The sequence below is a fragment of the Antechinus flavipes genome, chromosome 1 (assembly GCF_016432865.1).
Source record: "Antechinus flavipes isolate AdamAnt ecotype Samford, QLD, Australia chromosome 1, AdamAnt_v2, whole genome shotgun sequence".
Classification (NCBI taxonomy): domain Eukaryota; kingdom Metazoa; phylum Chordata; class Mammalia; order Dasyuromorphia; family Dasyuridae; genus Antechinus; species Antechinus flavipes.
Genome location: NC_067398.1, coordinates 709,108,290 through 709,130,894, shown reverse-complemented (window position 1 = coordinate 709,130,894; position 22,605 = coordinate 709,108,290). Strand labels below are relative to the sequence as shown.

Sequence of the window (22,605 nt, the reverse complement as noted above, 5' to 3'; positions counted from 1 at the left end):
CTGGAAGTGACATTGAGGAGCTGGGTTGCTCTGAGATCTGTCCAGTGGAGCCCTCCCAAGTCAGGAATCTCATGATCTGAGCACTCACCTGAGGCAGCGAGGTGCTCCGTGGGCACAGCCCTGGGCCAGGAGGCAGGAGGCCCCGGTTAAAGCATCCTGGGAAGCTCACTGGCTCGGTGGTCCCGGGCAAGTCCCTGTGCTGCGTCTGCCCCCGCTTCCTCGCCTGGCAGATGGGTGTATCAGTACCTGCCTGCCAGAGCTGTAAAGGGCCAATGAGGACATGCTGCAACCCAGCCCGGGGCTGGCGCTTAGTGGGCACACTATAAACACTTAGTGCTGTCCCCTTAAGCCCGGCAGTTTTCTCTTCTTTCCAGTTTTGAGAACTAGAACTTAATCCCAATCGCTTCAGTTGCTAGTTCTAGAGAATGAATGTCAGGAAGAAGAGCAGAAGTATCTCTTCTCTTTCACAAATCTTTTTAATCAACCTCTGTCCTGTCCGCATGGAAGACAATGTTCCTTGGTTATTCCATAGCACAGGAGTCAGACTCTGGAGAAAATAGGCCCCAGGGGTAGAAGCGTCTTCTCTAAAGGACCTTCAGGACTGAGGGAATGACCGTCAAGGGGTCCGGGGGCAGCTCGGCGAGCCCTGGGGGCTGGTGCCTTCCAAACTGCAGTCTCAGAATAAGAAGAGGGAACTTGTAAAGATGGAGGTTTTCATAGCCTGGATTATGTAGGAAAGATTCTGGCCATGTCTGGAGGGCTGTGAATGCAGCCTTTCCCAGGACTGTTTCATTCTGGCCCAAGGTGCCCCCAGGCCGAGAGACGGAGCTGAGACCAGGACAGGGGGAGGAAATGCACCCAAAGCCGGCACCTGTCAGACTCTGACATCAAACACCGGGCGGGGGAGGGTCTCCCTCGGGGCCTGGCAGAGCCACCGTGTCTGCCCTCTTGTCCTTTGGGGAGCACTGGGGCTGCCAGGCTCTCTTGTCTTACCTACAAGTTTCCAGGTAAGTGCTCTGCAGGGCACGGCGTCTGGAAGTGTCTCGCATTTGCCCGGATGCTCACCTCCAGGGTCTGGCGCACTCTTGTAATGGTCATTTTAAGTTTGTCACATGTTACCAGAAATGACCTCATTGCCAGTCTTCTGTGTCCTCTGTTCCGTGGAAGATATGGAGGGCAAAAGGTCCATTTACCAGCATTCTCTCGTTACACATATTCCATTTGGAAAGGGGGGCTCGTGGTCTCTTGGCTTCTTAGGCAGCTGGTTTTTTCCTGGCACATTTTTTGTGCCAGCAGCAAAATCTGCGACTGCTCAAGCCAAACACCATTTAAGTTCGTCCAAGTACATCATGTAAATTCAGACTGGGGAGGGCCCAGAAATCAGAACCGCTCCTCTTTGGGCCACAGGAATCATCTTCAGAGATGGTCCGTTTCCTCAAGAGTTCAGAGCCGGGTACATGCCCATGTTGGAGAGAATTTCACCCTCTGTCATTAAGAAAGCCAGCAGCTTTTTGCTGTCAGTGGCGACCCAAGCTGGTGGCTCGCCGCGTCCTTCCCGTGCAGCCTTGTGGAGCCCGCACCCAGAAAGGGCCCTCCTCCCGGCAGCTTTCTGTGCATTATGGACACACCATCTGTCTGCACCTTCAAGGATTTGGGGGCAGGGAGTGGGAGGGTTAAAGAAGAACATGAAGGTCAGCTCTTGGTAGCTACGAGAAAAGATTAGTTTTAACAATCGGTTATATCACAGAAGTTTTAATTTTGCTTTTTTAGTAGAGGGTTGGGGTTTTTTGGTTTTATTTCTCTTCTAGGTGAAATCCTTTGAATTTCTAAGCTGCCTTCCTATTTTCACATTTCACTCACACTAGCGGGATTTGTGTCTGATCTTTCACACTTTGTGGTCACTTGGGAAAGATGTTAATTAAAGAAGAGAATTGTACTCTCTGAGTGAGAAGTGAACTCGTGCCCCAAATTGATTGGGTTTGAGTAAGAAAAAAATAGTGGCCTTCTGACACAAGTCTGTTTGCTTGTGAACGTAACCCTTGGCATTGCTGGGAAATCTGGTCGGATTCTACAGTTGCTGTCTAGGAGCAGGAGTCTGAAATTACACCCCACTCGGCTTATAAAGATGTTCAGGGAGATTAAGGCCTGAAATTGTGCAGGCCGAAACTGGTTCTTTGTGTTTAAATGTCAGCTGGGCTTAAGGAATGGTGCAGCTCCTTGCTGCTGAATGCCCGGCCCAGATTCCCCAGAGCCCCGGCCGTGGGCTGCCCTGCCCAGAAAGCAGGCAGCAGCTCGGGTTCCCCGGTTGTGATGGGGCTGGGCCCAGGGCGACGACCAAAGCTGCAACGGCCCCTGGCGGGCTTGGTCCAGACTCGGAGGCCCCCCCGTCCCTGGGGGAGCAGCCTCACCCCCATCAGGGAGGCTTTCAGCCGTTTTCTTCCTGCCGTCAAGACTGTGCTTACTTGGGTCTACTGATTCCGAGAAAAGGGCCAAGACATGGGAATGATCAAGAACATTATGGAATAAAAACCTTTTCACATAGTGTTCCTTATTGGCTTTTGGGAAACCTGCTGATCTTCATTTCTACGGCTAAACTTCACGTTCTTGCTTTGCGAAGCATCTCCATTTTCCTTCTGCTGCTTCCCCAGCATCTGTGCTCTAATTTTGGCACTGGCAAATTAATAAGGGCTTGTTAGAAAAACAAATTCAGGTGGTTGTGGTGACCTTCTGGTGGTGTGGATAAGTGCACACAGGGTCCTTGTGCCCGCTCTGGGGGCCGGCAGACCCCCAGAGGCCAGGCCCCGGCTCCGGGCCACCTCCCCTCGGAGCCAGCGACCACACACAGCCCTGGGGCCGAAGGGAGCCCTGCAGAGGCTGCCCTCCCCGCGGTCACTCGTCCTTGTCTGTTCTGTGTTTGCCTTTCTGCTTGCTGCGGACAAACGGAGTCCCACTGCTCCCCTCTCTTTCAGCTTCTGACCCTCCAGAGCGAGAACTCGACCCTCAGGAGGCAGGCCACCACCCACCTCTGTCAAGGGCCGCCTGGCTCTGAGTACCCAGACCCCTCCAGCCCTTCCTCCTTAAAGCGGCGTCCATCTGCCCGGGGCAGTAGACCCATGTCCATGTACGAGACCGGATCCGGTCAGAAACCCTACCTCCCCCTGGGGGACGTCGCCTACCCAGAAGAGAGCGTGGCCAGACTGCAGCCTTTTCCCCCACACGTAAGTAGATGCCGTGGGCCCGCCTGGGCGCAGGTGCCCCCATCCCACGTGTCCCAGCCGCTGTTCTAACCCCCTTCGTGCTGCTTTGCCCACTTGAGCTCTGGCGCTTGGCCAGTCGATGGCTGGGTCTGTTGGAGGAGCGTGTCGAGGAGCAAGGCTTCTGGAGGATCTCTTAACATGCGCAAACGGGGGGCTCTCAGGCCCAGGTCTTTCTGGGGCCTTCTTTTAGCCGTGTCTGTTGAGTTAGCCAGGGCATGGACGGATATATGGAAACAGACGGTAAGTAATCCTCCAGCAGCTGAGGATTGGAGGCAGACCCAGAGGGGCCCACGGCCCTGCCCAGGCGGGGGTCCCTTCCAGTAAAGGCCGGCTAGCCTGGTTTGAGGGGCTGTGGCAGGGGCAGCATCTGGTCACACTGGCTGGTCTTGCTCCTTGTGGGCAGGCTGGCTTCCAGGCTCCCTTTTGGTTTTGGAGAACGTATATTTTGTCATCATTTACACCATGAGACAGAGAGCCAGTCTGCCCATGTTTTAAAGGTGACCTGGTCAGTGAGCTGCAGTCCTCTGGCACCGTGTCCACAACCCTGGATCAGGGGCCAAGAATTGGTGCCATGATATTTCATAGCCTCCTATTAAGAGTGTTGCTGATCTCTGTGGTCCCTTCTGATTCCTGATCCAGGATCCTAAGATCTTTGGAGACTTGGAGATGAGCAAATCTCAGAAACGATCATAGGAAGTGGCTTCTATTGTCGTGGGGCCTGTCATGATAAATGCCATAGGCCAGAGAAAGCCAAGACTGCCAAGGGCATCGTACATCCCCAGGGTTTGTTGGGGGCATGTAACATGTGTCTGTCACTAGGAATTTAAACTCTGGCCAGTTTTTTTTTTTTAAATCTGTTAAGTTTGTCTCTAATTTTATGAATTTAATTTCATGGGATAAAATCATGTGATTGTGAATTTAGATCAACTTTATTTCAGTCCAGCTGTTGATGACAGGGAGAAGAAAAAGCCTTTGAAAGGAGATTTTATTAATTAATAAGCATGTACTTAACTCTTGATTTTTACATGTGAACTTTGGAATTTGGAGACCCAAATTCTGGGGAAAAGAGAATATTTAACATATTTTGCATTTTTTTTATTCCTGTATTTCTCATTTTTAACGTCTTAGTGTAGCGACTGAAATGGGCTTCTCCTTGTTCACGTTTGGAATTACTGAATCTCAGAATACATTCATTTCACATTTTTCCTCTACCTCAAACAGTCCTCTGTGGCTTGTTTTGATAAAAGCTGGCATTTTACTCTGGGATTTCCCTTGGATTTGCATCACTGGACTGTCTTAGCCCCGATTTGTGTGTTGCCAGAGGTCAGATCTGGTGTCATGTCCCAGACCATTTGGGCATTGTTCCTCCTCCGCACAGCCGCCCTCTGCCGGAGCTCAGCAGGGCTGTGTTGATGGGTAATGTTTATCCCGCATTTGTTTGTGTGTTGTTTCTCTCTCCCCTTTTAGATCGGGAGGAGTGCGTTTGTGACCTCCTCTTCATCTCTGCCTTCCTTCCCCTCCACACTTTCCTGGTCAAGGGATGAAAGCGCCCGAAGGGTTAAGTACCTTCTGACTTGGTCTGTTCTCTGGCGGATACTGCACTGGCCGTGGCCGGGGAACTTGGTGCTGCGGCTCCCCCTCCCCCCTGCTAACCACCCATCCCCCCGCATGTAGCAGCCCACCCTTCTGACTCACAGCGCACCTGCCGACACCGAGACCCGCCTCCTTCTCTAACTTCACATGGCTGACTTCCACTCGGTCCTTAACACGGTGCAGCAATCGTCCTCACTCGTTGATTCTGCAGCATCTCTGTCTTTTCAGATTAATCAGGAGGAAATTAGCTGGCTGCTGGTTAATTATCTCTTCTTAGCAGGGCCCATTTTCGCTCTTGGGATGGCAAGGCGGTAGAAAATAATCTGATTCTGGATGATCATTGAGTGGAGCTGGCGTCTCCCCCGTTGGGGGACAGGGAGCTGGGCTTTCTGTGTTCACCAGTAGGGTGAGGGGCCGGCTGATGGCTTAGGACTATCAGCAAGTCTGGGGTCACTCAACTGGGGTCACCGGATCGAGTCTACCTTTGCTAGGGCTCCAGCTTGTTAAGATTGGTCTTGAGGATTCTAGACAAAAGCTCCTTGAGGTGACCAGTCAGCCAGGGAGGAATGTTCGGCACAGTGGCTCTTGGGGTGGTCACACATGCCAAGAGCAGGGTGGTCCCCGATGCGAGCCTGCCCTGTGCCCAAGGCTCAGATGGTGAGCCCCTCAGAGATAGCCTCCCAAGGGGGCCTCGCAGGGCCCCAGAGCTGTACACAGGCCATCTCCTGGCCTTCATTTGGCAGGCCTCAAAAAATCTAGAAAGAGAGGCCCATCTTCCCAGTGGGTGAAACGTCATGACACCAGAAAAGATGAGAACTGCTTTGTTACTGGTTTGATCATTTTGGGGGACCTGGGAGGAAAAATGGTGCCATCTTGTAAGCATCTCTGCTTCTGAACTCCCTGAGCCTTAGTCTAGGAGTGTAGTTTCATTAGTAATGAGCCCCTCAGAGAGCTTCCCCTGCCTGACCTCAGGTGCTCATTGCCAGGTGATTGGCCACAGGGCACACGTGCTTTGGGGCCCAGCAGCTCCTGAAGACCTTCTGCTCAAGATGGAGTAAGGAGGGAGTACCCAGTCTAGGGAGAAAAGCTGTTGGCCCAGGCAGGGAACTCTGCTAGTTCCCAAGATGAAAAGTTAGGCCATAAAAGTGCCCAGATAGTCCTGAGTATTCTGAGTGTCCTAATGGGTTTAGAGTCTGATGGATTCTGAGTTCAGAGAAAATGGGAATTCTAGCTCCTAAAGTGAACCAGCACCAGCTACCAGGTAACTTTTCTATTAACAGCTTTGGAAAAACAGCACTTTTAACCAATAGATCTTGGCTCTGCATGCTTATAATTGTTCCTACAATCAAATGCTGAATAATTTGAATATTCGTTTGCACATTGGGAGGGAGAAAAAGGAATTGGGCATTCAGAATCTGGGTTCCTCCGGGACGGCCTCTTCAGAAAGAGGGCTCAATCATATCCTGGAACGGTAACGTATCTGTGTGGAGGGTAACCCCACTTTTTAGCCCATTGTATAATCATTTATTTGGTTATTTGTTAAATTCATAAAGAGGAAGGAGATGGAACTGATTGTATGACATTTTCAATTTAATCTTATTTTCCAGTGTCATTTGGATAGAAATACTTCACTGGAGTAAACCTGGGAATAGAATTTAAATCCTTTTTGTTTGCATTCCATTTATGATTTGGAGTATCCAAAGTATCCAGATGGAGTAGGCCATTAAAACTTTGGAAAGATCGTCAAAAGAGTTGTCCCTTTAAAAAAAAAATCCATTTTTGTTAAGGGAAAGGGTTGTACTTCTGTGTTGCACTGATCTTGGTAGCTTACCATTTGGTCTTACAACTAAATTTCTAATGGATGGAGCCATTTACTTACTCAGTCATCCCAAAAGCAAGACTTCTGCTCCAGAAGTTTGAGGCTCCAAGGTCAGCATGATTGTTCTAGCTGAGGGCAAATGTCCACAGATTATTTTTGAGTCAGATTTGAATCGATTTAGGTGTGAGGCTTGGGTTGGGTTTTTTTTTGGGGGGGTGCCTGCAGCTTGGAGCACTTCTGGGCAACAGCAGTCAGCTTAGAGGAGACCAGAAAAGGGGTCCATGGGAAGTTGGATGGGCCGATCAGTTTATCACTCCCATACCAATTAGCAATCTGGCCACCTGCAGGATGAAGGGGCTGATGTTGCTATTTTCATTGAGTATTTTCTTTAAGTTATAATTATGGGGGCAGCTAGTTGGCACAGTGGATAGAGCACCAACCCTGAAGTCAGGAGGACCCGAATTCAAATGTGACGTCAGGCACTTAATACTTTCTAGCTGTGTAACCCTGGGCAAGTCACTTAACCCCAATTGCCTCAGGGTCCCCCCCCCAAAAAAATTATAAATTATTCTCCCTATTAGATGGTGACAAACTCGATTTTTCTTCTCTCCTATAGATTTAAAGGTGCTCACTACTTACAATTACAACTATTTAGGGACAGGACTAATCAGTGACGGTGACTGAACCCTTGGTTTTCTAATAAAAATTTGGGCACCTTTGCCTAATTTCAAATTGGGATTCCCAGGATAATCCCTGGATGTTGATTTCTAGTCTAACTGCAAGCCTCCAGACAAGGTATAACTAAGTCATTTCTCCTCTTAGAATTAACGTGGCAGAATCTGTCTAGCCATGTAAGTGTAGTCCCTTCCGAAGCAGGCGCCTCTGATACTCAGAACCCTCTGGGAGCTCTGCTTGTGGACTTGTCTGAAGGGCCTTTGTGCAAGCCCCCCAGAAATCGGCCCCGCACGGTGTATTGAAGGCGCAACTACAGAATCATTTGTTCTGTTCTGTGGCTCCAAATGCAATTCCAGAGGAGAACTCTCAGCTTAAAACAAGGAGAAGCCTTTTGGTTTTACTCCAGAATTGGCCACAGGTTCAGAGGGCATGGTACTAACAGAAACTCCCATTCATGTAGCAGATGGTTAGGGGCTATAAAGCCCTCAGGGGCAGGGGGAGGGAAATGGGTGTGAGGAGAAGTGGAGGAAACTGAGGCTCCCAAAGATTGTAGCTTCTCCTGACCTCAGGTCCATGCTCTTGCTGCTGAAGCCAGGGGCCTTGAGAGCAGGACTTGGACTTTCTCTGACCCCAGGAATATAGAAATATAAAACAGAATTACCAATCAAGTGCTTCCTGAAAAATCATATTTCTGTGATCCCCGCTTTGTTACAAGACCCTATAGGGGTCAGGGACCCCATTTTAAGGAGCTGGGCTCCAGAAGGCCCAAGTCGGAGTGACACATTAGCTGTGCCATCTTGGACAAGCCTCTGCAGGCCCGTTAACTCGGCCGATAAAGCAAGCGGGCCTTCGAGATGTGCCCCGAGATCCGTTCCACCTCCTTTCACAGACGTCTAAATTGGGACCTGCGTTGTTGGCCGTTGGTCCTAGAATCAGTCCCCCGGACTCTTTCTAAGGGGCTTTGTGGGCCTTCCTGCCAGCAGGGAGCTGCCTCGGCTTCTCCCCCGGGGGTGAGAGGACCTGGATCCTTGGAAGTCTGGGGTTATCTTGCCTCCAGTCCCATAGGAAGGCGAGCCGTATCCTCAGATGGCCGAGGGAGGCCGGCACGGCTGCGGGTAACGAGCCCTCTTCTGTTGGTTCTAGGCTTCCAAGTTAGAGAAGCAGAACAGCGTGCCAGAAAGCGACTATGACAACACCACGCCAGACTCGGAGCTGGACGACACAGGGTACGCGGGGCCCTTGGAGCCGGGCGGGAGCCCTGGCTCGTGGCCTCCTGGCTTAGGCAGCCCTGGTCGGCCTGATCCCAAGGCAGCAGGATGGAATTCTGAAGTCTGGGGGGCCCAGGGGACCCTGTCTCTGGCTAGAGTCAGGGAAGCCTGTCTGTCTCCCCTCCTCCCTCCCTCGCCCCACCCTCTCTCTGTCTCTCCTGTCTGTCTCTTCCATCAGTATTTCCTCATTTTTGGTGAGCAGTTGGGGTTATGTGACTGGCTCAGGTCACTCAGCTAGAAAGCGTCTGAGGCCAGATTTGGACTCGGGTCCCCCTGACTCCATCACCTCCTGCCCCCTTACAGCCGCATTTCTGCCTGAATTTCCACAGGGCTCTTGTGCCACTGGGTGAACATGTTGCTTCTATTCTAGCTCTTTATCTGTGGGGCTTTTCTGTTCTGGGGGAGACACCAGGAACGACCCCCCTCCTGTCACTGTTCTCATTCTACCTGTTCTGTGGGACTTGAGAGCTGGAGCAGGCTTGGGTCAGGGAGGCTGCTGGTGGGTCGGGGCTGCGGAGCCAGACTCCGACCCGACGTCCAGCCCCAAGGTGGACCCCAGAGGCTCCGGCCAATGAAGGAAGAGGCCAGAAGGTGCCGTGCCCCCTTTGCTTGCCCCTCCCTCATCAGCCTCTGGCCTTTCACCCTCACTTTCCCAGGTCGAGCAGAAAGGCAAGGCAGCGGAGCGCCATCTGGCCAGGGGACGGAGCCATCCCCGAGGTGGGAGACCCCCACGGCGGGTCAAGCCCCACCCTTCCCAGCACCGAAGACGTCATTCGGAAAACCGAGCAGATCACCAAGAACATCCAGGAGCTCCTGCGCGCGGCCCAAGAGAACAAGCACGACAGGTAAGAGGCAACGCCGGGACCCGGAGGGCTTCTCCGCCACCCATCGGGACACACTGAAACCGGACCCTGGCCCGGCTGTGCCCGGCTGTCTGAGGGAGTCATGTGGGAAAGGGGCATCAGTTTGTTGGGGCCCGAGGAGCTCCTGGGGCCTCACCTCGATCTCAGGGCCGGCGAGCTTCCCTCCCACACGGCCCTGGACGGGGATGGTGTCAGTGACCGAGGGGGATTCTTAGAGACTAGAATAATGTAATTCCCCAGTCTAAACCCAGCGCCTTCACCCTTGCTGCTTGTGGGGCCCTGGACAAGTGTCATCATTTGTAAAATGGCGATAAAAAGAGCGCTCCCTCTGGGGATTTTTGTGGTGATGAAAGATGGTATCTGTGGAGTGCTGCTCATGGCACTAGCTTGTCGGGGGGCAAGGGTTAGGCACTTGTGGGTGGAGGCTCCTTTGGGCAGGTCCGGGGACAAATGCTCTTAACGTGAAGAAAGCTTCGCTTTGCCCAAACTTCTTCCTGCCGCTGCCATGCCGGGGTGCACGCTGCCACAAGCATAAAGTTGTGTAGACACCAATGACGCTTTTCTTGCCAAAAACAAGTTACTCTTAAGTGAAAGATGATCTGAGCATTGCCCTGAATACTTTTTCTCCCCGTGTTCTGAGAGGAAGCTTCTTAAACCCTCCCTGTGGTTCTAAATCATGGGGTCCTTTGTTGGTTCCAGGACATTATTTGCTTTTTCTCACACCTGTTTTGGTTTCTCCCGCAGTCAGTCTTGTCAAAGGTGCTGAAAAGTAGAATTCTCGAATAAGAAAAATAACTCCCATTTACATGACTGCTCTAAGGTTTCACAAAGCACTTCACAAATATTATTTCATGTAATCCTTACAACAAGGGAAAGTTAGCAGTTGCCTTTTTCTTTGGGTCAGCGTCTCTGTCCTCCATCTTTGGCTCAGGGGAAAGTTACATGGACAGGAAAACTGAAGCAGAAAAACAAGTGAACTTTGATGAAATTGAGGGGGGAAGTTCCAGGATAGTGAATCTCTAAAGAAGCAGCTCCTTGAGGTCCAGGGCCCAGCTTGTCTTGGAGTTTCTTGATGCCCAATTCCCTTCCCTGAGCACAGGAGGCATTTATTTAATCTACATTCAGGGGTATAAATTTGTACAGATGATGCAGAAGGCTCCAAGGGCTAAACCTCTTCCCTCAGCTCACCTACGCACTCAATGGCAGGGCCCGGGACTCCAGATGCAGGTCTTCCTCTTGGCTCAGCTCCAGAGGGGCTGGGCCAGAGGGTGGATGAGCCCAATGGCCTAGGAGTCACTGGCCCTCCCTGCTTGTAGGTGTTCCTTCAGTGCATGTCCTTCCCTCCTTGTTTCCTCCCTTAGTGCTTTCTTATCTGACCCACTCCTTTAGCATTATGTTGTTTAGTTTTTAGTCTTTTGTTCCTTTACTATGTGTAATTTTTATTGCATCATGATCTGAAAAAAATGCATTTAATATTTCTGCCTTTCTGCATTTGATTGAGAGATTTTATGCCTTAATAATACATGCTCAGTTTTTGTGTAGGCGCCATGTACTGCTGTGAAAAAGGTATATTCCTTCCTGTCTCCATTCTGTTTTCTCTAAGTATCATATCTAACTTTTCTAAAATTCTATTTACTTCCTTAACTTCTTGTTTATTTTGGGATTAGATTTATCTCATTCTGAGAAAGGGAGATTAAGGTCCCCCACTATTGTAGTTTTGCTATTTTTGTAACTCGATTAACTTCTCCCCTAAGAATTTAAATACTATACCACTTGATTCACACATATTATTACTTGTCTGTGGTACCTTTTAGCAAGATGTACTTTTCCTTTTTTATCTTTTTTAATTAGCTCTTTTTGCTTTTTCTTAGTCTGAGATCAGGAGTGCTTCCCTTGCTTTTTTTTTTTTTTTCTTTTCTTACTTCCGTTGAAGCATAATATATTCTGCTCTAGTCTTTTACCTTTTTCTCTGTGTATATTTCTCTACTTCAGGGGTACTTCTTGTAAACAACATATTGTAGGATTATGGTTTTTTTAATCCACTCTGTTGTATGCTTCTGTTTTATGGGAGAGTTCATCCCATTCACATTCACAACTATGTATTTCCCTATGTATCCAATTTCTCTCCCTTGTTTATACTTTTTTTCTCTTTTCATCCTGTCCCTCCACACCAGTGTTTTTCTTCTGACCACTGCCTCCTTCAGTCCTCCCTCCCTTTTTTCTAGCCCTTTACTCTTCTTTCCCTTTTTTCCTCCCTATTTCTTTATAGGTTAAGCTGAATTTCCGTACCCAAATGAGTGTGTATGTTATTCCCTCTTCGAACCAAATCCAGTGCTCAGCCCCCTCCCTTCTTTCTTCTATTATCTTCTATTTCTTCTATAGGTCTTTTATACCTTTTCATGTAATGTAATTTACTCCATTTTGCCTCCCCCCCTTTCTTCTCCCAGTACAATTCTTTTTCCACCTCTTGGTTTATTTTTTATATCATAACGTCAGAGTCAACTTATATCCGCACCCTCTGTTTATATATAGTCCTAATTTCCCTAACAAAGATACAGTTCTTAAGAGTTATAAGTATCATCTTCTGGGGAAGGATATAAGCTGTTTAACCTTTCTGACATGGTATTTTCCAGTTTTCCCAGCTAATTTTGTCAAATGATGAGTTTTTATCCCAGAGGCAAGAGTTTGGAGGTTTATCAAATGCTAGATTATTACTATAAGCCTTAATTATTGTTTTATTCCACTGATCCTTTATAGAGGGCTGAAACTCTGAAAAGGTGACGTTGAATCAGACATCAGAACACTTAAGGCTAATTATCTATTCAATGTGAAATAATGGCTCTATAATTTAATATATATTATAATTATAATATATATTATATATAATTAATATATAAATAATATAATAATAAAATATATAAAATAATAATAATAATAATAAATCTATATACTTAGGTGATATGGTAATGTGATGGCTCTCCTCACCATTAGTGCTTGCTGAATGTGTGGTAGTGAGGTAATCATAGGCAAGGAGTGGAGGGCTGAGAGAGAAAGTTCAGAATCACTCCGCCCCAGGACAAGGAGGACAGAGACTTAAGCGCTGGACTCTAGAGTCCAGGAATCATCTTTGGCAAGCCACATGGCAGCTTGCCTGCCACCTTCATTTCTCCCCCTAAAGACCAAGGATTTTTGATTGATCCGGAGTCTGACTGATCCTGAGGCCCTCCAGGGAGCTAGCCTGGACCTTATAATCCTTGACTCTCTTTCTTAGCAGTATCAAATGATTTTGATGGCTGCTGCTCTATAATATAGTTTTGGGTTTGGTTACTGCCAAGCCACTATCCTTTGTGATTTTTTTTTAATAAATTCCCTTGATATTCTTGATCTTTTGTTTTTTCAGATGAATTTTGTTATTTTTTCTAGTTCTACAAAATAATTTCTTGGCAGTTTGATTGGTATGGCACTGAACATATACTGTTCAAGTTCAAGAACTGTGTTCTTATAGTTCTTGGGGTTGCTGTTTAATCTGTAAACAACATTTTTTTCCTCCTTTCCTGTTTACCTTTCTGCGCTTCTCTTAAGTCTTCTATTTGATGAATGTATTTTCTGTTTGATTCTACTCTTTCTATCAGAAATAATTGAAAGTCCCCTATTTCACTGAATATTCATCTTTTTCCCTGAAAGATTATGCTCAGTCTTGATTCTTGGTTGTAAAGCAAGCTCCTCTGCCTTTTGGAAAATCATGTTCCAGGTTTTTGATCCTTTAATGTGGAAGCTGCTAATCCCAACTGTGGCTCATTGAATTGGTTTTTTCTGGCTGCTTGCAGTATTTTCTCTTTGACCTGATAATTCTGAAATTTGACTACACTATTGCTTGGAGTTTTCATTTTTGGGGTCTCTTTCAAGGAGGTGAACAATGGATTTTCTCAGTGATTATTTTACCCTCAGATTTTAGGATTTTAGGGCCGTTTTCCTTGATGATTTCTTGAAAGATGTTATCCAGGCTGCATGAGGAGAAAAGAAATGAGAGAGGATGCAAGAGAAAACCAAAAGCTTGGAAAAAGGACAAAAACTGACTGAAGAAAACAATTCCTTAAGAAATACAATTGGCCAAATTGGGGGGTGGGAGGGGAGAAATACACTCAATAAAACAGCTCTGTAGAATTAGCCAAATAAAAAAGAAGGTAGAAAAGCTAATTGAAGAAAATCATTCCTTAAAAGTTAGAATTGCTGTGGAAATATGTATAGAAGAATTGCACATGTTTAATATACATTGGATTATTTGCTATCTAGAGGTGGGGGGAAAGGAGGGAGAAAAAAATCTGGAACACAAGGTTTTGCTTGGGTGAATGTTGAAAACTATCTGTGCATGTGCTTTGAAAATAAAAAGCTTTATATTTTAAAAAAAAAAAAAAGTTCTTAGAGAAAGTGGATTCCAGCTGAGGCAGAGGCATGGAGAGAGAAGGGATGGTGATCCAGGCACGAAGGGCCCCCCGCCAAGCCCAGAATCTGAAGGTGGATGGTCTGGAGGCCAGTGCACCTGGAGCATGAAGGGAAGGACCAGAAGACTGGAAAGGAGGAGGGTCCAAGCTGTGAAGGGCTGGAAAAGCCTGAGGATTTTCTCTTGAATCCTGGTGGCAAAAGGAAGCAGATTTGTACCACCCACCTTTCTCATCCTGCTCCACACCTCTTCCTGAGATAAGGGACTAGCCTTTCAGAACAATCCAGCAGGAAATCTGGGTATTCTGGTGAATTCTGTGGCCCTGGGGAGACCAGCAGCCACATGTCGGTGAGAGTGAACACACTGACGGGGTCCTGGCTGCCTTGGCCCCAGAGGGGAGGCCCCGTGAGTGCTGGGGCCTGGACAGGTCATGGGGGCACCAGGGTACATCCCATGGTGCTGAGGACACTGGGCAGGGAGCTCCAGGATCCAGATTCAAATCCCATCCCAGACAAGGCCTGTGCTCTCTGCGACCCTCAGGCTCCAGGCTGGCCTTCGAGGCTTCTCCCCTGGAAGTCCTTCATTCTCTGGCTTATTGTGAGAGAATCAGCCTGGAGGCCTGTAGGAAGGGGACTGGTCCCCAGAGATCGGGCATTGCCTGCTCCCAAGCCAGCCTCAGTCCCCCTTCCCAGCAGCAGCAACTCCTACCGAGGTCAGCATGGCCTTTGGGCTGAGAAGTGCTCCAGGACCCCCTCCAGTTGAGTGTTTCTTCACTAAGCAGATTTTCTCCAGAGCTGGAGTTATGTGGGAAAATACAGTTTTGTGCCTCATCCTGAACTTGATGGAGGAGCATTCTCTGTGGAAGGGGCTGGGGCTTCCTTGTGGCCGTTGGGCCTCTGCACACACCAGGCCCTTGGTCCAGGCCTCCGGGGTCTGATGGAGCTGATGTGCTGTCCTGAGGGGTCCCCTGATCCCCATCCACTGCTCAGGTGCCAGAGGCCATTGGTTTGTTTGTAATAAAAGCCAGCCTGCATTTGTGTCTTGGACACATTTCATTTATATTCACAGAGGGCTGCAAAGGTTCAGTCGCCTTTCAGAAAATACCATTTGGCCATCAGTGGTTCTTGGGTTACTGTTCTTCATCTTGCTGTAACCCTGTGACTTCTGGGACCTTCACCCAAGGAGTGGGCGGAGCAAACGGCCCACTGGACAGTCCTGGGGCTGGCACCCCACCCCCCTCCACCCCCTCTGGGGCCCTAATCATCCTTTGCCTTGCAGAGACTTCACAGCAATTGCTGCCTTCCAGGCAGGAGCAGAGCCGGGGTGCTTTGGGAAGCCTGCTGGCTTGTCCACTGGGGGTTTGTCCACTGGGGGCCACCCTCTGAGACAGCTCTTGAGTAACCTGTGGCTTCCTCTTGCAGCTATATTCCGTGCTCGGAGAGGATACATGTGGCCGTGACTGAGATGGCAGCCCTCTTCCCCAAAGTAAGTCATGAGTCTGGGGTCCTGCTGGGGCGTTCGCCCACCGAGATCTACAGAATCGAGGATGAGTCAGCGGCCTGGGGGCTCTTCTCCCATGGTGGTTCGCCTTGTGACCTTAGTTAGAACTCACGTGCTCGATGGGCCTCAGGCTCCCCTGCTGTGAAATGAAATGCCTGGTGTTTGATATTCTCAAAGGTCCATTCTGGACTTAATCCAATTTGGAAATCCCTGAGAAAGCATCTTCTGCCTCTTGGCAGCTGGGTCAGTGAAGGAGCTTTGGTTCAGGAAACTGTTGGATGAGAGAATATTCCACTCGATAGCGTGTAGATCAGCCGGCTTTTCGCAGTTAGTCTCTCGCATGTTGATGAATTTTCTCTGCGGTTTTCCTGTTTAGAAACCCAAATCTGATATGGTGAGGACTTCGCTGCGCCTCCTGACATCCAGTGCCTACCGACTCCAGTCAGAGTGCAAGAAAACGCTGCCGGGGGAGTCCAGTTGTGCCGCAGACATCCAGCTGGTTACGCAGCAGGTCATTCAGTGCGCGTACGATATCGCCAAGGCCGCTAAGCAGCTGGTGACCATCACCACCAAAGAGAACAACCACTGAGGCGCCTCTTCTGTTTTCTAGTCTTTGTAAGATCCGATTTCACATTTAGACATGGAACTTTACAGATTTTTACAAAAAAAAAATTTAGTGGCAGAGTAAACTTTTTAAAATAAAACTCAGTATTATTTTTGCATGTTTTCTAACAAACTTTCCACTATTAATTTAACCCACTTGCCTTATTTTGTGCCTGTTTTGCCAGTTTTGTTACTGATTCTAGTATGTCATAAGCAACTCTTGGGTTGATTTGTCCATTACATGCAAAAAAAATCTCGACGTTTGTCATCTCCAGCAACTTCCTGTCGTCTCTGGTTATGTGAAAAGAGCTTTAGAAAAAATGTCCTCAAGACAATTGAATTCAACCTGTACAGTCTGTCCCATGTATAAGCACTGTGCAATTAGTAAGAGTTTCACCAGGTTCCTGCACTTCCTGGGAAGTAAGAGGAGTATCAGAGCCCAGGCAGGAAAAGGATCCGGCCCCTCGCTGGTCACCTGCCTCGGGAGCAAGCAAGGGGTCCATCGCTCATCTCCAGGCTGGTCCTTCTCTCCCAGCTCTTCCTGTCACTGACACCTCCTTGCCACAAGGCACCAAGCCCTTTCCCGACAATTAGGTTCTGTTGGACCAGGATCTCCGGCCAGAGGGCTGATGTTCAGTTAAAACCTTTCGCCCTAGGATTACAGACAAGTTTTTTATGAGAACTGACTGCAGAGAAGCACATGGGTTAAGTAAGCCCAGACTGGTTCTACAGAGCCCCTCAGACATGGCTGCTGTCGCATGCTGAGGTCAGAAGTCTGGAACAGCCTCTGTCATCCTTGCTGTAGCGCTCTGTGTTCTCACCCTTCCTGACAAGTAGCCATCATTTGTTAAAATCTCCTCAGCCGAACGTGTTCCTCAACTGCCAAACGTCCCAAAGCTGTGACATTCTGGGCTAGGATTCATTCAGAGAAAGAGGGTTTCTTCACCCAGATTGTCAAGGTCTGTGTGGGTGTGGGCCAGGTAACGCAGCGCCTTTGGGGTCTGGGTCATCGAGGGCCCTCCTGCCCCTGGTGGCCGTGGCTGTGGACCCCGGTCCCCTCCCCCCCCAATAGGCTGTCATTGCTGTTTGTTAGGAGAGCATTGGGATGCTCTCTTTTTAAGAGTGATGTCTGTGTTGGCCTGCTTGCCATTTTGCAGATAGACCCTTTGGAACCATCATTGTAACGTGGTCTGCTGCTCCAGATTTGTCTAAGCTGTCCATGTGCTAAATGGGGTTCTCTTTTCACAAAATGTTTGATGCAGAAATGTGTTAGTAGCTTTGGTCGTAACTGTCATGGGAGCAGCTCTGTGGTAGCATTTCCAGTGCATCGCAGGTTGGGTTTCCCCCTAGATTTGTTCTTAAAGATAAAGGGTGTGTGTGGGTGGGTGTGTGGGTATGTCTGCGTCTGTCTCTATGTGTCTGTGTCTGTGTCTCTGCATATGTCTGTGTCTCTGCATATGTCTGTGTTCTGTTTGTGTGTGTCTGTCTCTGTGTCTCTATGTGCATGTGTGTGTCTGGGTGTGTGTTGGGGGAAGGACTCCCTGCTGGTCACTCTCGTCCCCTTGTTTGCATTGACACCAAGTGCCATAACCTTGTCGGATGCTCACGTGGAGCTTTCCCTGTCCCTGCTTTAGACGGGGGCAACTGGGGGCAGGGGGTCACCCGGTCTTTGTTCCTGCCTGGGACCTCTCTGTGCCCGGCATCCTCTCACCCTCCTTTGTAAATAGTGGCTCCTCTGGTCTGGGTCAGCCCCCGCCCTCGCCACGCCAGTCCTACGGAAGCGCAGATGATGGTTCTGAATCGGTGCCATTGACGAATCGATCAGTAGAAGTCAGAGTGTCTCCAGGGCCTGGAAGCTGTTTTCACACCTGATGAGCGTGTCTCCAGCGACCGCTGCGAGTCAGTAGTGTTAGCCCAAGATACTGCGATGCCTTGCGACAACAGAAGAAGCAAAAGCGTAGGGAGGCAGGATGTGCAGCGGGAGGGCTTTCCCTCTGCCCAGGCAGTGACAAAAGCACATGGAGAGCTCCGTAACGAGCGCAACTTGGAGGGGCGGGAGTGATTGCCTGCAGTCCAGTCTCCCACACCCCACTGCAGAGGCCTCCTGACCCAGAGGCCAAGGGCACATCGTCCAGGTGACCGTTCGGCCCTTTTGCACATGGGTTAGGGTCTGAGGGCACCGAGGAGCCCTCTTGGTGATGTCTTCTGAAAGCCTGCACTGCTCCCCTTCTGAGAAGCCGAGCAGACAGAGTGCACTTTAGGAACGGGGGCACTTTAGGAGCAGATGTCACCGAGGCCTTTTTTCCCCTTGAGGCCCCTCAGCTGAAGATCCCCTCCTGCCAGTGGAGTGCGAATCATTCATACCTGCCAAAAGGGGGATGGTGGGGCCCTCAGAGGCCCAGCTCAGGATCTGGGGTACGATTGCTGATGGGACTTCAATTGCAGGAACTCGGAGGAAACCCTTTATTCTTTCTGCAGGTGCATCAGTGAGCTTCCAGCAAGTTCATCTCATGTTTCTTTCCTTGTCCTGGGTAAAGTGAAATCCTTTTCTTTTCAAAAATGCTGCATAGGAAAAACAAAAAATGCCTTTTTTTTCAAAAAATGTATTTATCTGTGTCACTCATCATTCTGTACTTATGATTTTGCTTTTGTTGTACATTCTATTATTGTAATTATTGTACAACCTTTTAAGTGTTGTAAAATTGTTTTGCGTTATGTGCCTGCTAGTTATGCAATAAACAGGCTTTACAAATGTCTGTGGCTGGTGACAATGTTCTTTCCAAGCAAGGACCTGACTTTTCCATAGAAATCTGATCATTCCCGGCTTGGTCCTAAGTTAGAGAGGCTCAGAGTGCTCCCCCCATTCCTCCATCCATCCACCATCCACCCAGCCATTCATTTGTGGGTCTGCCACGCCCATAGGATAATGAATCCGGCATCCCTTTGGTGATCATGGTGGAACGGAAGGAACTGGATGGGAAACTTGGGAGATCTTGACGTAAGACTTGGCTTGACCAATACCTGGCAGTGTGATCTTGGGCAAGTCACTTCAGATATGACCGCTGATGTTTATGAGCTGCCCACTTTGTACAAGGTACGATGGTAAATGGTATCTTCCTTCTGTGGATGTCAGTGTCTTCCTCCTGAAATAATCCCCAAGAGCCCTTCTAACTGGGCTGGGGTCAGGTTCCAGTCCCAGCTCTTTTATTTTGCCTGTAAGGTCCATTTATTTGTCTGGGTTTCACTGTGGGATGAGGAGCTGGGACTGGATCACCTTTTAAGGCTCCCTTTGGTTCTCTGCCATCCTGTGGGTGGGAGGCCGGCAAGAATATTTGATTAGTGGTAGGTGTAAAGTCAATAGAGCATGAGACTCTTAATCTCAGGGTTGTGGGTTGGAGCCCCATGTTGGGCGCCAAAATGTAATGTTCTCGTTGGTTTTCTGGAGGTCTTTGGGGCAGCCTTCCTTTCAGTCCAAGTATTTACCACAAGAACAGCCAGGTGTTAAAGTCCAAATCCTTTATTTTCCCCTTCACAATCTAGTTTCCTTGCTTGGGGCCCGGGCCAGCTTTCTGGAGGGCCTTTCAGACTGGCCTTGGTCTCAGTGGGGAAAGTGCAGGAGGCCAGGCCAGACACCAGGAGGCTGTGAGATGGAGTAAATGAATCTGGCTCTGAGTCCCTGGGCTTATATGCTTTATTCTAAGTATAAACCAATCATTATATCGCTAGGAAACCATTATTTGTTGTAAGATTAATTCAGTCATACTGAACTAGAGAACTATTAATCACCATGCTCAACTCAATAACCATTGTCTCATCAATTCCAGTGAGTTAGCACCTTGTAAGAATCCTTGTTCAGAATTCTGGCCCATAACAGGTAGGGAAAATCAGTTGGTCTCCGATGCTTCCCCTCTTCTCTGAGGACCAACTGCATTCTAAGATCAGGGGTAACCCTGAAGACCCCACAATTTAGTGAAGGTGGATCCTTAAGAGAGCCAGGAAAGATGGGTGAGTGGGAAAGAAAGATCAGGTGATCTGGCTCTGCTGGATGCTGGAAAGAGAAAACTATGAGGGAAGTAGCCCAGCTGGGACGAAAATAAAGAGCTTTTTCTCCTCTGCAGACTGCTTCCTGAGGGCTGGAGATAAGAAATAGAGAAGCAGAGGGCCCGACCGCAGTGAGAGTACGTTCCGAGAATGGAACACAAATTGCACAATACACGTGATAGAGTTGTGGGACACGGGGAGGTTGCAGCCGAGTCAGGTTTTAAGGAAAGAATAGGAATAGGATGGGCACTGAAGGCAGAAGCTACCGGCAGGTGCCACGAGGTAGGTGGAGGCAGGTGGAGATGGAACCAGAAGAGCTGGAGGTGAGGATGAAAGGGACAAGTCAAGTCAACCATGAATTCGGGGAAAGGAGCTTGAGTAGAGGAGGCTCAGCGGACCTGGATTAGATATTCCCTGTGTGAGACCTGAGGCAATCCTCTTTTGTAAAATGAAGGGGTTAGTTTATAATCTCCGAGGTCCCTTCTAGCTCAGAATCTAGTCATGATTCCCAGATCTACTGACCCAGCTCTAGTCTCTCCTGAGTTAATCACCCACTGCCAACTTTCTATTGGATAATTCCAACTGGATATTCTAAGGACACAAACTCCACATGTCCAGAATGGAACTTTTCCTGCCATTCTTCTCCAGGGGCCCTCAAACTTTTTAAATAGGGGGCCAGTTCACTGTCCCTCAGACCGTTGAAGGGCCGGACTATAGTAAAAAAAAAAAAAACAAAACTTCGTTTTGTGGGCCTTTAAATAAAGAAACTTCATAGCCCTGAGTGAGGGGGATAAACGTCCTCAGCTGCTGCATCTGGCCCCGGCCTTAGTTTGAGGACCCCTGTAAACTTTACTGTTACTAGTAGTCTATGGGGCCATTATCCTTCTGGCCTAGGTGGACAAAATCCTGGTTCAGCTCTTAATCATTCTTAAATTTTTTTTCTTATTTATTGTATTTTTAAAAATAATAATATAGACAAAACAGAACATTGTTGTGTGCCCAGCAGAACATCAAGGAGAATTCAAAATATATAACAACATACTATCATTTAAAGAAATATGAGTAGAAGAAATTATATTTATGAATGTTCATTTTTTCTTTCCTTCCTGGTAGGTTCTTCTTTTGTTCTCTGCTGTGTGCTTTTTCCCTCCTTTCTTTTTCACCCCCACCTCCCTGAGGCAGGCCGTAGTTGCACAGATATGTTTATGTATACGTATATAGCTACGTATACACGTCTTTTGCTGAGGTACTTGGAGTTAAGTGACTTGCCCAGGGTAACACAGCTAGGAAGTGTTAAGTGCCTGAGATCAGACTTGAACTCGGGTCCTCCTGGCTTCAGGGCTGGTGCTCTATTCACTGAGCCAACTAGATGCCCCCACACACATCTTTTCTATCCCTGCTGACAATTTGCTTTAATTCCCCCACCCATAGATCCCTCCCTTGTCTTCTTCCTTACCCTTTGCTTCCCCTTCTACCTATGGTATATATCTAACCCATTCCTGATGTGAGAGAACTATGAGCCCACCTCCTCCCTCTAGTACCTCTGTATTTCCTCTTCACTTCAATTGTATAATTACTATCTACCTTAAACTCTGCCCCAATCTTTTTTTTTTTTTCTTCTGAGGCAGTTGGGGTTCAATGACTTGCCCAGCGTCACACAGCCAGGAAGTGTTAAATGTCTCAGGGCAGATTTGAACTCTCCTCCTGACTTCAGGGCTGGTGCTCTATCCACTGTGCCACCCAGCGGCCCCGAGCCACACAGTCGCTAATGTCTGTCTTAAATCGTATACATTTCCATGTAAAATAAAGAATTTGACCACGTGACATTCCTTGAAATTGATCTTTGATATTGGCTCTTCCACATTAAATTTACTATTGAGTTCAGGTTTAGTTGAAAGAAAATTCTGAAAACCTGCAAACTCATTAGTCTATTTTTTTTTTCATTCAGTAATATGGATAATTTTGCTGGATATAGTTTTGACAATAGGCCTAGTTTTTTTTGATTGCTGGTGTATATGATTCCGGGACCTGCAGTTTATTTTTCATTTATCTATTTTGGCTGCTAATAAGTCCTGTGCAGTTCTAATTGTAGCTCTAGCTTATTTGAATTGTTTTTTTTCTTGTTTCTTGCAAGATTTTCTCTTTGATCTAGGGGTTTCGAAATACGGCAATAATATTTCTATGTGTTTTCCACAAAGGGATGTCTTTGAGATGATGATTGGTGGATTTTTTCTATTTCTACTTTGCCCACATGTTCTATCACCCTAGGACAGTTTTCTTAGACTATTTCTTGCATTATCATATTATTTTTGGTCACACCTTTGAGATAATTGAATTATTCTTATATTTTCTCTTCTTGATCTGTTCTCTAGATCTATTGTTTTTCTTATAAAATCTTTCATATCCTGTTCTATTTTTTCTTTCTTTCTGTTGTTTTGTTATTCCTTGGTCTCATACCTTCATTGGCTTCCCCTTGCCTAATTTCCAGAGTTATTTTCATCCTTAAGACTGTATCTCCTTTTCTAGTTGCTTAACTTTTTTCATG

At 47.9% G+C, this 22,605-nt stretch overlaps 1 protein-coding gene across 5 annotated transcripts in view; it reads left to right on the top strand.

Annotated features, from left to right (window-relative positions):
* GIT2 (GIT ArfGAP 2) overlaps positions 1-18,775 on the top strand; it is a 49,123-nt gene extending 30,348 nt beyond the window's left edge. For 3 of the 5 annotated variants that reach the window (XM_051973014.1, XM_051973015.1, XM_051973012.1), the window contains exons 15-20: positions 2,970-3,218; positions 4,725-4,814; positions 8,488-8,570; positions 9,269-9,457; positions 15,338-15,401; positions 15,793-18,775. In XM_051973014.1, the coding sequence (XP_051828974.1) occupies positions 2,970-3,218; positions 4,725-4,814; positions 8,488-8,570; positions 9,269-9,457; positions 15,338-15,401; positions 15,793-16,005 (888 nt within the window). In that variant the 3' untranslated portion in view covers positions 16,006-18,775. The remainder of the gene's footprint in view (positions 1-2,969; positions 3,219-4,724; positions 4,815-8,487; positions 8,571-9,268; positions 9,458-15,337; positions 15,402-15,792) is intronic. The other 2 variants (XM_051973016.1, XM_051973017.1) reach the window with 2 other exon arrangements.
* Positions 18,776-22,605: the final 3,830 nt, after the last annotated feature.